The 14,596-nt window shown below is 40.5% G+C and overlaps 2 protein-coding genes across 6 annotated transcripts in view; one reads left to right on the top strand and one right to left on the bottom strand.

The window, feature by feature from the left end:
• Positions 1–1,652: 1,652 nt before the first annotated feature.
• Positions 1,653–14,596, bottom strand: part of znf148 (zinc finger protein 148) — a 21,619-nt gene continuing 8,675 nt past the window's right edge. The window contains exons 1-7 of one of the 5 annotated variants that reach the window (XM_082509418.1): positions 12,180–12,502; positions 9,129–9,505; positions 8,122–8,247; positions 7,903–8,026; positions 7,675–7,758; positions 7,462–7,580; positions 1,653–6,060 (exon numbers count right to left, since the gene is read on the bottom strand). In XM_082509418.1, the coding sequence (XP_082365544.1) occupies positions 4,435–6,060; positions 7,462–7,580; positions 7,675–7,758; positions 7,903–8,026; positions 8,122–8,247; positions 9,129–9,482 (2,433 nt within the window). In that variant the 5' untranslated portion in view covers positions 9,483–9,505; positions 12,180–12,502 and the 3' untranslated portion in view covers positions 1,653–4,434. Of the gene's footprint in view, positions 6,061–7,461; positions 7,581–7,674; positions 7,759–7,902; positions 8,027–8,121; positions 8,248–9,128; positions 9,506–10,811; positions 10,991–12,175; positions 12,503–14,596 lie in introns of those variants that run through there. The other 4 variants (XM_082509417.1, XM_082509421.1, XM_082509419.1 and 1 more) reach the window with 4 other exon arrangements.
• The window catches only part of LOC309691619 (polyprenol dehydrogenase), a 56,051-nt gene continuing 54,298 nt past the window's right edge, over positions 12,844–14,596 (top strand). Inside the window, exon 1 of the mRNA XM_082509429.1 lies at positions 12,844–13,836. The gene's annotated coding sequence lies outside the window, so the exon portion shown is untranslated. The remainder of the gene's footprint in view (positions 13,837–14,596) is intronic.

Genomic DNA, 14,596 nt, shown 5'->3' with positions numbered 1-14,596 from the left:
AGAAAACACATCAGTCTAAACACATATTCAAAAATAAATAAGAGAAAACAAAACTTGGAAGAGTTTCCCTGTACAATGACATAATGAAAATATTTTACATTTTCATGGTTTAAGATGATTATGTCAAGCATTCGTATGGCCATCTTTCATCACAGTCTGAACTCTCTTAGGCAAACTTTGTTGTAATTTCTTTTAATAACCTTCAGGAATAGTTCTCTGGGATTCTTAAAGGACATTAAACGCTCTTTTTGGATGTTGGCTGGCTCTCTGTGATCTGGGGAGGCCAGTCCGATTTGTCATCCAAGTATTCTTTTACTGCATGAAGACTGTGTTTTGGATCATTGCCATGGGGAGAAATAAAGTCATTACCAATCAGCTGTTTCCCATTAAAGATCAAAGTCCCCACTGGCTGAAATCCTGCCAGGGCAGAGACTCCATTGCATCTCACAGATGGCTATATACACTGTTTTACCTTTCTCCTGGCCCTCTCTACACATACTGACGATGATTTGAACCAAAAATTGAATATCTGGGTTCATCACTACATCACCCTTTCCCTCCAGTTTCCTCTTCCTTAAAAAATGGCTTCCTGACAGCCACCCTTCCACCGAGACAATGTCTAATGAGGCCTCAGTGAACAACTGAAATTCAGCTGAAGGACCAGATGAATCTCTCAGATCTTTTCTGGATCCCATATTTTAAGGAATAACATTCTTGCTGTTTTTTATGCCAGTCTGTGTTAGCTTTGGAATTTTTAGTAGATTTGGCTAAAGAAATGTTTTTGGGACAGACTGCTAATATTAAAGTGCCTAAAGATACAATTTAAACACACTTCTTTGCTCAGTTTTCTGTTATATGTAGACACAACACTGGTTCATCCTTTGAGTTAGGTGCCTTTTTATGCTTAAATAGAGTATAAAAGTAGCTATGTCCAGAGAACTTTCAGAAAGTCTGGAGAACACCCGCTAAACACCACTTTGAAAATTACAAGAAAGACAGGCTAAATGGAAGCAAAATATAACGAAACGAGGGGTAGCTGAAGGTTTTCCCACAGTACTGTATGGTAGCAGGAAAGCACAGGTGTATTTGATAGCTGCATTTCACGTGGGGGGAGGTCCTGTTGTTGTGCATGCTGGTTGACCTTCATGGTTTACTGGGCTGTGATAAAGGCTTACAGTGCTTGGACAAACAGTTTGTCAGAAAATTAAGACAGAACTATTCTGATATACGTTTTTCCACATATTTTTCCATGATAAACATCAATAGTTCTTTTTCCAACGCTCTCCAATGTGAGAATTCTATGCTTTGCACTTTTATATCACTGTAAACTGAATATATCTTCAGGTTTTGGACCTGCTGAAAAAGATGTCACCGTGTACCACGATATGGTGAAAGATTTTCAATTTGTTACTGTACGAGTGTGTACCTATGAAAACAGTCTTCTGCAGCACTTCTACTCTCCTCGAATTCCCCTAACACACCATAACAAATATCCCAGCGTCTCTTTATGTCTTTTCTGGCTGCTTTCCATCAGGAAACACATTTACCCACCCACACTCAGTTTCACCAGCAGCTGCACGCCTTCTGTACATCAACAACAATTCAAGATCACATGCTGTGAATTATTTATTTATAAGGACATGACACACAACAATCAAAAACAATTTAATCAGATTGCTTACAAATCATTGTATATTGCAAAAGTCTAATCATATGGGTTACTTGACTGAAAATAATCAGCTACAATTAAAGCTGCACATTATCCATAAAACAAGTTCACTTGACCCAACAAGTCAGAGACCATGCAGAATAAACCTAACGTAAGACCAACCTTACTGTGAAGCAAATTCTTTAAAATCAAGAAAAAATTCAGATTCCCATCTGTATTTGAAAAACCTTGACACAAACGACTTATACAGAGATAAATGAGGGTAGCGAGAATGACTGCATATGATATACTGTACATATCAGTGCTTTAAATGACGTTTCAAAAATAGCTTTTTATCAAAAAATTCTGATCTTTTTACACACACACGCACACAAATGAGATTTCTCTAGCTTATACAAGGACACTTATGGTCAGGTTACTGACAATAGTTAATTAAAAGGAAATATTCATCGTACTGCTCACATACTTCATTAATTTCCAATAGGTTTCCACTTTAACTGAATTCAAAATTCAAAGAACTAAATGGGGTACAATTTACAAAACCATCGTTTCTATCTGCACTGTGCTTTTAAAGATTGCTTACAATAAAAAAAAAAAAGGGCAGCTAGTGAGGTATTTCAACCACACTATAACTTTTAAGTGATATTTTAACACAAATTCAAGACTCTAATAGCTGTTGAATGGAGGATTGTTTCCACCACTAAGAACATTTTTCTTTTACTTTAAATATGTTGAAAAGGAATTTTATTTTAATATATCATACGGATGATAGTTATACAGTAAAAGCCCATCATAATGAACATTCACAAAAATCTAAATTCACTTTGATCAATCACCAATTAAACTGAAAATATAATATTGATACAGTGGTGAGATTTCTGCAAAAGCCACATTTTCTCAGGAAGATGGACCGTTTCATTATTGAATCTCATAAATGCTTAAAAACAAATTAACTTGCCAAATTCACTGACAAAAGTGTTTCTTGCACACGCCTTGTAAAATAAAACCTAACAGTACTTCTCAGAGCAGAAAAATATACAATGTATTTACAGCAGGATATCTTCTATACATTCTAGAGGGAATGATCATTGAGGAAGAATAAAGTATTCGATGATTAACGTGGTTCTGTGTGTCCCTGATTGTCAGAGGAGCTGTAACAAGAGGGAGCTCAACATTGGTTTCAAACCTAAACTGGATGGTGCACGAAAAACAAAAAGATAAAAACATCGTTTAACACAACAGCACCTAAGACGTGAACGACAATCAACAGTGTAATGAAGTACAGAAAAGACTTAACTCATTGCCACTCCCGTTTAAAACTGCATGGTTTCAACAAGGCCCGTACAGATGAGTCTGACCAGAAAATTCCAGCAAATCAGTGATTATCAGCAAATCTAGACATCTACAACTTAAATCTGCACTTACACACATACTGGAGAAGAGTCCATGACACGTTAACTCCTCCCAACTACAGATAATATGTTGATTATTAAGTTTGGTGATATGTCTCTGCTAAAATTTTAAAAATGATACAATATTAAAAGGCAAAACTAAATAAAGCTCCCAGTTCTTAACGTATGAAGGTGTGAACACGTTGATAGCTTATGTGCTTGTCTGTATTGTGCAAGTGGAACTAGTAGCCTTAGAGCGTAGACCAAGTAGAAATAAATGCATTGTGCAGGAATGACTAAAGGAAATTGTAATATTTCTTTTAAAAGAAGGCACAAAATAATAAACTGCTCATTTTAATCAAATTCTCTTGAATACAAGGGATCATGAACTTTAATTTTGTTTCCCTTATAAGAGCTACGTCCTTTTAAGTGATCAAAGAAAAAGTGAATTAGTTTGAATTTCTACTTAAACTAATTAAGTGGTTAGTCTCACTAATCTCTTAACAAAAGGTGACTTATACATACTGTGATAATCTAATATAAATCCTGCAGAAATACCCTTAATAGGTAACAACTTTGTGTCACCGTGCATGTCAGCAGACAGTTTAACCGCTGGAATAAAGAAAAAAGCTCTAAGTGATATTTTTTGAAAAAAAAAAAAAAAACTAAACAAAGAGCAAGGGGAAGTAGCTAAAGAAAAAAAAAAATTTAAAAATAAAAATAAAAAATCTACCACCGCCATGGGGGAAGGGGGCATGATTTTCGGGAGCAGGACAAACTTATGTGGCCCCAATTCATTTCAGCTCAGTTGAATCAGAGATTTTGATCTTAAAATGCAGAAAAAAATTAACGCATTCATAAGGAAAAAGTATCAATAACAGTAGGTTTGTGCAGCTCTGGACCACCCAACCCCCAGTGCAGTTGAAAAACTCAGGGGGGGAGTGTACATAGATGCAAACTACATTTTAATAAGTCTAAATATTGCATTAAGCAGCAAGTGTGACTTGATCATTAAGTGTGCAAGGCGAAATGATTGACACAAACATTAAAAATAATGGCAATGGAATTAGAGAATATTAATCTCCTGCATTACACTTTGGTCGCTTAATCTCATAATGTACATTCTGGAGGAAGTTTGACTTTTTTTTCCAAAAGGGGAAATGCTAATTATAGTATGATTATCATTTTTCAGTATTCCTGTTTAAGAAGTTTAGAACGTAAAAGCACAAAATTATAACTGCTTTACACAAAGAAAAAAAAAGAAAGAAAGACCCCTCGTTTGCAGTGGGATTTGATTTGGCAAAAACACAGGAAAGACGAGATAAAGTGCCACAGAAATGATGAACAGAAATGAACGCTCCCGCCTCCATTTCTTCAGCCAAACGATTCACTGGTCGAAACGTCAGGGGATGAGTTCAGTTGAGACCTGGTCTCAGTGACTCGGACTAAAGGGAACTCTGAGAATTCTGTGCTGTGTCCTCGAACACTCACTTGTCCGTTGGCAACCGTAAACTGCGAGGAGGCTGCAGATCTTGACGTCTGGAAATGAGATTTGAAGTTCTGTTCAAAGGAGCTTATTTGAAAAGTCTGTAGTATCCCTTGTGAAGAGTCAGTCTTTTTTGAGGGAGAGACCTGCTCCAGAAAGTCCTCCTCAGCTGGGGACACCGCAGAGGGAGGGGTGGTCTCGTCGCCTGAAAAGGAAAACGAGTGCTGGGAGTCCCCGACCAGCAACCCATAGTGAGGTTTCTCTAAGGTGGACCTTAGTGGAGAGCTCATCCCTGATTTGAACCTGCTGGGGGAAGGAAACTGTTTCTCTGTGGAGAACAGAGGCTGTCCAGCTAATGTGGGGTTTTCAGAGACCAAGCTGAGGCTCTGGCTGGTCAGGTAGCTGTCATTCTGGCTGGTCCTCTCCAGTGCTTGCTGGAGAAATTTGGAGTATTCTTGCAAGAGACTCACTTTCTCTGCAGGCGGCTGAGCCTGAGCGCTGGATGTTCCGAGGCTCTCGACCGGACTGCTGTCAGAAACATCGGAGGAATTGATAGATATACTTGAGGTAACCTCTGTGTCAGCCACACTGAAAGAAATGTCTGATTGCCCATTGGCTTTGTTGGAGTAGTGGTCCAACAGTGTCTGAAGAACCTCATCAGGCAAAACATTCTTGTCATGAGGAGTCTTAATCTCTGTGTTCATGGGTTGGGGCTCCAGGATGGTGGCGGGAACAGTTTCGTCGATGACTGTTGACACCACAGTTTGTGTAACAGGTGGCTGAGAGGAGATGCTGCTCGTGTTCAGGCCATAATCCCGGCTGTTGTTAGCCATTGCAGCTTGAAGGTAACGTTTCTTCTTGAGAAACTGCATCGCGTCGTCATAGTTTGTGCTGCTGGCTGCTGGTTTTGTTTGTCCTCCTTGAAGAGTTTCAACTGATTCGAGTTCACTGTTGCCTTCTACGTCTAAGAGGCCTTGCTTGTCCACGATCTCAAAGGTGTACTGTGCCACCTTAGTATTTTCCTCAAAGGAGGGTAAAGTGGACAAGCAAGGAGGAGTTTGTTCAGTTGACTGCTTAAGACTCCGCTTGCGGACTTTCTTCAGAAGTAGCTTAGGAGAAGTTGTTTCTTCCGAAGAGACGTCGCCATCTTGGTGTTGGTTAGCCGTTTCTTCAGGAAGGTCCACAGAGTAGTCAGCAATCACGTACTCATGTTTGACTTTGGAGGACACAGCATATAGAGAAAGACTTCCCTTTTGCTCCTCTTTCTCTTCTGTTTCTACCACGGTAAAAGTGTGCCCTTCTGTCTGGGCAGTAGTGGAAGCTCCTGAACTCTTGTCTGTACACTTTTGGCGCTTTTTCTTGGGCAGTGAGCACTCTTTGGCAACAAAGGGGGGCCCTAAAGAGTCTGCTTCACGTAAAGGTCCGACTTTACCGGCAGTCTTGTTCGCCTTTCGCTCTCTGTTCTCGTGACACATTCTTCTGTGCTTTAAAACCCGGTCTGTTCTGGAAAAGTACTGCAGAAAGAGGACACAATGCATTTATTTTATACATGAACCTTCATTACTGGCTCTAATATTGAGTTCACAATTTTACTCTTCCTGTCTACTCTCTACAGCCATAACGATCTTTAATATGAGCACTAGTGACAGTGTTTTCACACCAAATGTGTTTTTAATCACACAATCTTTTTAGGACGGCAAAAAAAGCTGAATGCCAAAAACACCATTTAACCAGACTAAGTTTTAAGCAGACTCTTTTTAGTCTAAAGGTCTTAAACACAGTATTTAGAGGTTTAATGCACTCAACAAATTCACAGAAGCTGAACTACTTAAAAAATATCTTGTGTAATAACTGTTTAGCAGGCATTCCTATCATTATAAGCAAATTGTTAACATGTCAGCAAATAATTTTAGCCTGACTAAGCAATCAATGACAGTTTACACTGCAATATTTAGTGTTTGTATTCTTTTGTGATAAGTCAGTTCACAGAGTCAAAATAAAAGACAGAAGATCATCCTGTCTCTACCTGTGTTTTCTTGAAATAGGGTGGCGTTTACACAGTGCATTTATAGTCTTACTGACCACTGAAAGCGCTTTACAATCCTCATCCTTTTTCAACACATATTCGTACATGTTTTATATTACAGCCAACCACTGTACCACAAACTATTCAAATACACAAATACATCCACACACAGGAGATCTTCACACTTGTAGTTCATCTGTTCAACTGATGAGTTTGATATGTTCACATATTCTGCTTTCTTTTCAAAGAAAATTACAAGCTAGCTCCAAATTAACTAAAACGCGATACTAAAAACTACGTGAGAATGATCAGTCCACTTACTGGCCAGAAACACAGGAAGGTGCTTAAGGTCTGGACAACTGGACTACACTGAAAATTTACTCCTAAAGCCATGATTATACGAGATGGTCAAGTTGTCATCCCTATTATACTGTTTTGAAATCCACCTGAAGTTTGGGTTGCATGGAAATGGCAATATTGTACAGATTGTGTACTCTGCCACATCCCAGAATGCAAGAATGTATTTAGCTAGAACCTCCCACTGACCACCCTTTTCAAAGGGTCTCGGTGTGGTTGTCAGCAGCCGAGCACACATCTTGACATCTGCACAAATGAACCGCACTAAGGGGGAAAATGAGCCAGAGCTCAATTTAAAGGGACCACAGTGTCGTTGTGAAATAACCCAAAGAAAACTAGTTCACAAATTTATTTTTCAAAGTTAGTGAACAGAAGACCAAAAAACCCCAACACATTTTAATTCCCCTTTGTCCGAACCAAAATGACTGAACTAAAGGTTTGAAATAGACCTTTCATGTCTTTCTAATTAAAATATTTACCAATTTTGGACCTTACGAATACACTAATTTACAAGCAATCAAAAGAATAGTACCTGGTGACAATAGTCACATTGGTAGGGCTTCTCTCCACTGTGAGTCCTTTTGTGCCTCTCCATGTGGTACTTCTGGATGAACCTCATCCCACACTCATCACAGCGAAAAGGCTTCTCACCTAGAGACAAGTATTTAAAAAGAAAAAAGTTCAGGCTAACATAGCAATAATTATAAAAACAATTGAGAATTTTGCCAAACTGTTTGTTACTCACCGGTGTGGATCTTCTCATGTCTCTGGAGAAGATACTTCTGAATAAAGCGCATGTCACACTGGCTGCACTGAAACGGCTTCTCACCTAGGTTTTCAGTAACATATATGAAAACCAGTTGTTTTTAGTTTTTAGCTTCCTTTGATGACTAAAAGATCCCCTACTGTCAACATATCTAATTTCACAGCAACATGTTTTACATATTTGTATACATGCCAGGCTTATTCATACCAGTGTGAATGAAGACATGCCTCTGTAGATGGTAGTTGGTTCTGAACGCAGCATTACAGTGAGTACAGACGTGACACTTGGGGTTTGGTATGCCCAATGAGCCATCGTCATTGATGCTGAGAATCTACAAAGGGGGTAAAAAAGAACACATGTAGTGTTGAATTTTCACAACTGTCCCTGGTATTTTAAAAATATAAAAATTCCACAGATGGAATTCACCTTTGCTGGTGATCGCTGCTTCCTTTTTTTCTTCTTGGGACACATTGTCAGATCCTTGATTGCCTTTTTGTCTTTCTTTATATAGACCGCTGGCTCAGACAACTTCAGCTCCTGCTTGATGCTCAACTGTAAAAGTAGGACCATAGTCATTTATACATTGAATATCGCACATGACCTACTTTAAGGGCCACCCAGCCAGCTACCACTTTATCCAGGTCAGACAGGTGCAACTGGGCAAGCAGAGCATAATCAACCAATGTGAGGGCATCTCACCATACAGTTGCCTCAGGCATAAAATACCAGAGGGAAGCCTCAGCCCCTTACAACCCAGAACAGGCTGAGAGATTACATCTGCCAGGTGGCCAGGGACAGCGTTTTCAAATCCTCTGACTGGCATTTTAAAATGTATGTAGCCACTTTTCAGCTTTCTGAAAATAACCTGTCTGTAATAACTACAGACAGACAAACAACACAAACCATACAATTCCAGCTCTTAAAGTTCCCAAGGAGAAGCAATGCTTTAAACCTGTCCCTGAGGGTGAATTCAGATTATCCTCATTATGCTGTATTCTTAGAATAGAAATTACTATTTTAAAGTTCACATTTGCTGCAAGTTTATTCTGATTCAGAAGATCAGAGTGTACAAATATATTGTTTCTGAATATGAACAAGTGGGTCAAAGTGACAGAAAAATTTTTAATTAAAATCTCTGTCATTCATTAAAAAAACAAAACACTAATGCGAGCTCCCTATTTTTGACCAATTTTTAAGAAAATTCCGGCACCTAAAAATAACTAGTGTGAAAGTAGTTTGCAGTATTAGCAGCTACCTAACAGTACTTTTTGTGTGTTAAAAGAACTGATTGCACTGAACAGTCCAAAATGTCAGGCTAAGTCAACATAACATGCATAAAAGCAAACTCACTCTGATCAAGTGGAGACTGTAGATGCACTCACAGAAATGAGCTTATCAAAATCTGATCTACTTCTAAACCAGCGTGAACTCACTGGCATATGAAGCAAGCAGGGAAACTTATTCGTGAGTTTTAGGGGGAAATGCTCTCCCACCTCGGCTCCTCCCTCCTCTTCTCCTCCACCGCTATTCTTCGTCATCTCCTCCTGCATCATCAGCTGCTCTGGAGGGACCAGGTCGTGAGTGACCAGCGAGCTTCGAGTCAAGTCCTCGTCGTCGTCTTCGTCGTCGTCATCCTCGGCCAGCAGAGGGTGGTTAGCCAGCGATCGTTCCCCGAGTGTCATCACCACCAGTCCTCCTCCGCTGCCCAGGCCAACTCTCCCTCCTCCGTCTATTCCTCCGCTGCTGCACTTCAGCAGCATGCCTTCCAGTTTGTCCTCAGTGTTCATCTTACATAGAGTAGCTCTTGAGTCTATAACATAAAAACAAAGAAACACTGTTACAAAAAAACAAATGTAAAATGTACAAATTGAGTAAAATGTATTTAAACTCCCCCAAAAAGGGACATAATACAACTGTAAACTATCATGGATGAAATAATTATATTCACCAAGATCCCTTTTGTGCCCATGATGGCTCACTTTCCCAAGCATGGATTAAGTCTATTTACAGATTAGAACTTGCTGCATGTGAGTAACTTTTAACTGAGTTTCCCATAAGTCATGGTTACTTATTTTTAAACGAGCAAATCGGCAGCTCTTTTCAATCCCCACAACACTGAACCAAAAATAAATATGAAAGAATATAAAAATAAACACCCATGGTGGTATGAAGCCTGGCAACCAACAAAACGAGCTTAAGGGCCCCATTTATAAAACATATAAAACTATCTTAAGTATGCTTAAAGAGAAAAACCTGTTAAAAACAAAACCTTACCACGCACAGAAGTGACCATATCTCAAATCTTAAGTCTAGACTGGAGCGATTTTCAAAGCCACTGGTGTACTTTACAGTTCTGTAATTCTATCCAACCCCAGTAAGTGCAGGAGCAACACATTTCCAGGCTGCTTGTTTGGATTCCTCCACCTGCTATTTAGTCCACTGGATAATATTTGTTGTCTGGATTCACTCTCCTTAACCACCACTATGAGCCTGTTCTCCAAAGAGTTTGCTTTTACCTTTTGCTTCACGGCTATCTCTGATATTTGTAATAGGAGACCCCCCCCAGGCCACTGCTGGTAATTTAAGCTGACTTCAGTTTCATAGATTACAGAAGAAAATGAGTTATTTATGGGTTTATTAGAAACTGCTTAAGCAAGGCTTTTTGTGTTAAGCATCTTTTATGAATCAGACATAAGTTCACTATTAGGAATGATCCAAAAAAAATCAACATTAATTTAAAAAACATTTTTGCATATTAAGCCTGAGGATAGGTAGCAAGACTGTTGTTCTACATAGTCACTTATATTTCAGATCCCACTGGTTTTTATTCACTAAAAAACACACACACGCCTAACCAAGCTCTTTAAAAGTAACAGCTACCTCACCAAATTTAAGACTTATGACCTTAAATTTAATTAAGAAGAGCGATTGTGTGTGTGTGTGTGTGTGTGTGTGTGGGGGGGGGGGGGGGGGGGGGGGGGGTCGGGGTCTGACTACCTTAAAAAACGATTACCAATTGCGGAGTGAAACTATGAAACCATGAGAAGAGAGATTTACACTACACCACGAACAATAGACTATTTAAATCTAAAAACATAAAGAAAAGTCTTGCATACCAAGTCAGATAAGCTGTATCTTTACTGATCTGTAGAAATTGGCCAGTTTGGCGTCTCAGTTCAAAGTTGTTGTGCTTATTTTCAGTCTCTTTTGTTTCTGAGCATGTGAACACATGAAGCATGCCGCCGTCTGTATGTTTACATGCTTGTGTTTTGACGTGCACAGGTACGCTTGCATTCTGCCCTTCTTCCTCCATTTTTTTTTTGCCTTCATGCAAGTGTAGCAGTTATGATTGTATATATTCTAATTTAAACTCTAAACTCTGTTTTCTAATGTTTTAAAAGAACTACAAGTATATGTAAAGTGATAAACCTACACCGTCAAACCATAAGATAGGCATATTTCTTACAAACACAGCTACATATCGAGAATAGATTATTTCAATCAGCCACCACAGTACATTATACTGTTGTATTACGCCGATGTTGCCTATATTCGGAGTTACATTGCACTCTGATTAGATGGCTGACTAACGTGACAATCACTTGAGCTCAACCTGGCAAAAAGCTAGCTACCGCTGCACTTTGGTTACAGGTTTGACGCTGTTCCTAACACAAACTGAACAATGAAACAGCGGGGCCGGTAAATATCTGTCAGGGTTTTAACACACGCTGACAGCCACTTAGTACCATATGCAAACGCACCCTCTGTGTCGCTTTGGTTAAGTGGCTTTAAGTCGCTTGCTAGATAGGCAGCAAGCTAGCTTGCTACGCTCGTCAAACCTCAAAAACATTCATAACAACAGCAGGAGAAAACACAGGAAGACAGGCGACGGCGTCTTCAAATTAAAAGCTTCCTCAACGCTTTAAGTAAACAATACCGGAACAGGCTTTTAAGTATTTACCATTCTCATTGAAAAACAAACCGTGTAGTTCGTCTGAACCTTACGAACTCGTATTTTTCCGCAACCTTGCAATATAAAGCGCATTACTTGGGACTTTACTTTGAAGGCCCAGAACGGAAGTTCCAATATGCACGCACCTACTTCGCGAGCATTTACGGCCTATTTGAAGCTAGTGAGCTAACCACTAGCAATGTGCTGCAAACATTGGTCTTTCTCTTTTGATATAACATTCGTTTGCAACTGCATCTTCACAGCTGCGGTACCTCCTTATATGTGGCATTCAACAGCAAATTTAAGCTCACACTAAACGACACATGTGACACATAACACAACTTTCCCTTACTTATTAGCAGTGATAACTGGCTTTAGCTTCCTCAGCCACTCTGCTAAATAGGCCACAATCTTCACAAGCTAACGTTCGCTAACCACCTTGTTCTCTACCACGACAAACAATAATACGCGTGAGTAGTGCATATTTGATATGAAAATAATTGAAAACTTAATTTTATTTCTCCTTACCTACGCGTATTAAGCCCGTTTAGCTGTCATGATTCTTATCCAAGACTACAGTGCAGTGATGGTGTGCGGAATAATCAAATACACCATCATCAGGACATGGAAATTTAAATCTGTCGCCATCTAGTGGTGCACGGTGGTATTCGAGGTGAACGCTGCGCTTCTCATCATGCAACTGATAACGTCCTTTCGGTGCCCTACTTCTGCAGCCTAAATGTTCATCAGTGGTGCCTTAATAGCCCAGTTATTTCTAGACTTTGATCCCATTATTGTTTTGCACCGTTTTTGGAAATGGCAACTTAAAATAAGCGCGCGTTTTTTTCAGTGATTTAATGTCTTTGAATCGCTTGGGTGGTGGGTAACCGTGCTGATCTGATAGGAATATCATGCAGAAATACACGACCTTTTTCGGGGGTTATTAACTGTTGCTCACATTAAAAAGCTGTTTAATGCAGTCATCTCTTCTGTCATGTAGTGTTTGTATTTTCTGAATAAAACAGATTCCCAATTTCTTAACGTATATCGGTCATATAGGTTTAAACATGGATATCTTGCATTTTATGTGAGGAAAGGCGCATATCCTCTAGCCTTATCAGTTACGACCTTGTCTTAATTAGCCCAGATGGAGTATACGTGACAAGAGTTTTTGATGGCATTTGCACACCATCTTCTTTTTATTATAGGATTAATACTTATAAAAAGATGCGCAAGAGGTACCAACCGCTTAGGCTAGTCTGATTAGTAATACAACAAAATAGGAATAAAGCGCGCATCAGGTGGAAATGGAAACATTAAAAATGTAGAATTATATTTTAATCCTTGGACTGACAGCTTGGCCAAAAAGGGGGTTCGAAGGGTCGTGATAAGATGATAGCCTGTCATCCCCAGCCATCTCACACATACGCATGCACACTCACACACGCCGCTGTGAGGAATACTAATCAACCTGTTTGCCGACAAGTGCAGCAGCTCGACGCGCAACTTAGCACTTTTCCATTCTGTGTCTGGAAACATCTGTGCGGGCTTTTATTTTATTGTATTGTATTGGTGAATTTCAAGTGTTTTTTTTGTTGTTGTTGTTTTTTGCCGTCCTCTTTGCAGGAAGCGCGGGTGTTATCAGTCCAGTCTCACCTGTCGCTGCGTCTTCTGATGTGCGACAGGCAGTGAGGGAGTGTGGATCCGGGGAAATACAACCCACTGCTGTGCCGCTTCTAGCAAGGGAAGCCCCCACGCGTTGCGCGCCCAGATCGCCGGTAGAGAGGCTATTCGCGTGGCGGAGTGCGTGTGCATGCGCGTCAGGTTATAAATGTGTGTACTTGAGCACGGCAAAGCCCCAGGCTCCATCCTCAACAGTTGCCACCCGAGCGGCGGAGAGGAGAGGAGGAGAGCGAGAGAGATAGCAGACTGAGTACGGACGGACGCGGAGCTCCACGCCGCTCTGCCCGGCTCTGCTCCTGACATGCAGTCGTTCATCTCTCCGGTGACCAAGGCCATCCTAGTAGCGCTCTTCATCTTCGCCATTCTCCTCATTCTCTATGTGATCCTTTGGTACATTTGCAGAGACGTGGACTGCGACCACGGCATTTGAGGATTCCGTTAAAACGGAGTAACGGAAATATCACAATGGGTCGCACAGAGGAACCAACAGAGCCCAGGGTCATTTTGTAAGTCTGCTTGTCTTCCTTTTTGTCATTTGAGTTATACTCGTGTTGTATTTTTGCTTTTTTAATTCGTGGTTATCTGTGTATCTCTTGTGTCCGTGTCTGCGTGTGTACACGCGCGCATTCCTGTCGCGCGTAATGTTAAATGCGCTCTGGTTAAAAGGTGATGACCGGCGTGCGTCTCCACAGGCACCCGGTTATCCCGAGCCTTTAATGAGCAGAATCCCGGCTTCCTTTCTCCTCAACTTGACAGGGACCATTCATCAATAATCTCTTATGTATTGGAGACGCGCTCTTGGTACTGATGGGGAATTCTCAAAGGTGAAACAATGTCATTAGCGGGGGGGACATCGAACTGGTGTCAAACGGAACACGGAGCGTGCGCGCGTGTATGAGATCGCAATGAGTGGAGTACGGAGACCGTCAGTGACATTGCGGTAAACTGCGTGGATGTTCCTTAAGGTCAGGAATAACAGTGTTTACCTCAGTTTCCCAGTATTGATTGCCCCCACTCCTCCTGCCGTATATCCGCAGCATTAGTTCATGTTCAGTTCATCCTGATCTCCGAGGATGCTTCACATTGGCATTTTACGTTCAACGAGATAACGGGATTATCTCCACTGGCTCCTGTGCGTCTTATTCCTAATCTGTCTAGTGCCATGTTTCTGCGTCCTTATCATATATGTTCCGCTAATTCTTTTACGCATAGCGCATTTTTAATTCCCCCAGACAACTGTGAGCTTATTTGATTGTTCTATGGCCA

The sequence above is a fragment of the Aulonocara stuartgranti genome (genome assembly GCF_965226115.1).
Source record: "Aulonocara stuartgranti genome assembly, chromosome: 16".
Classification (NCBI taxonomy): domain Eukaryota; kingdom Metazoa; phylum Chordata; class Actinopteri; order Cichliformes; family Cichlidae; genus Aulonocara; species Aulonocara stuartgranti.
This window is presented reverse-complemented; position numbering and strand designations above follow the sequence as displayed.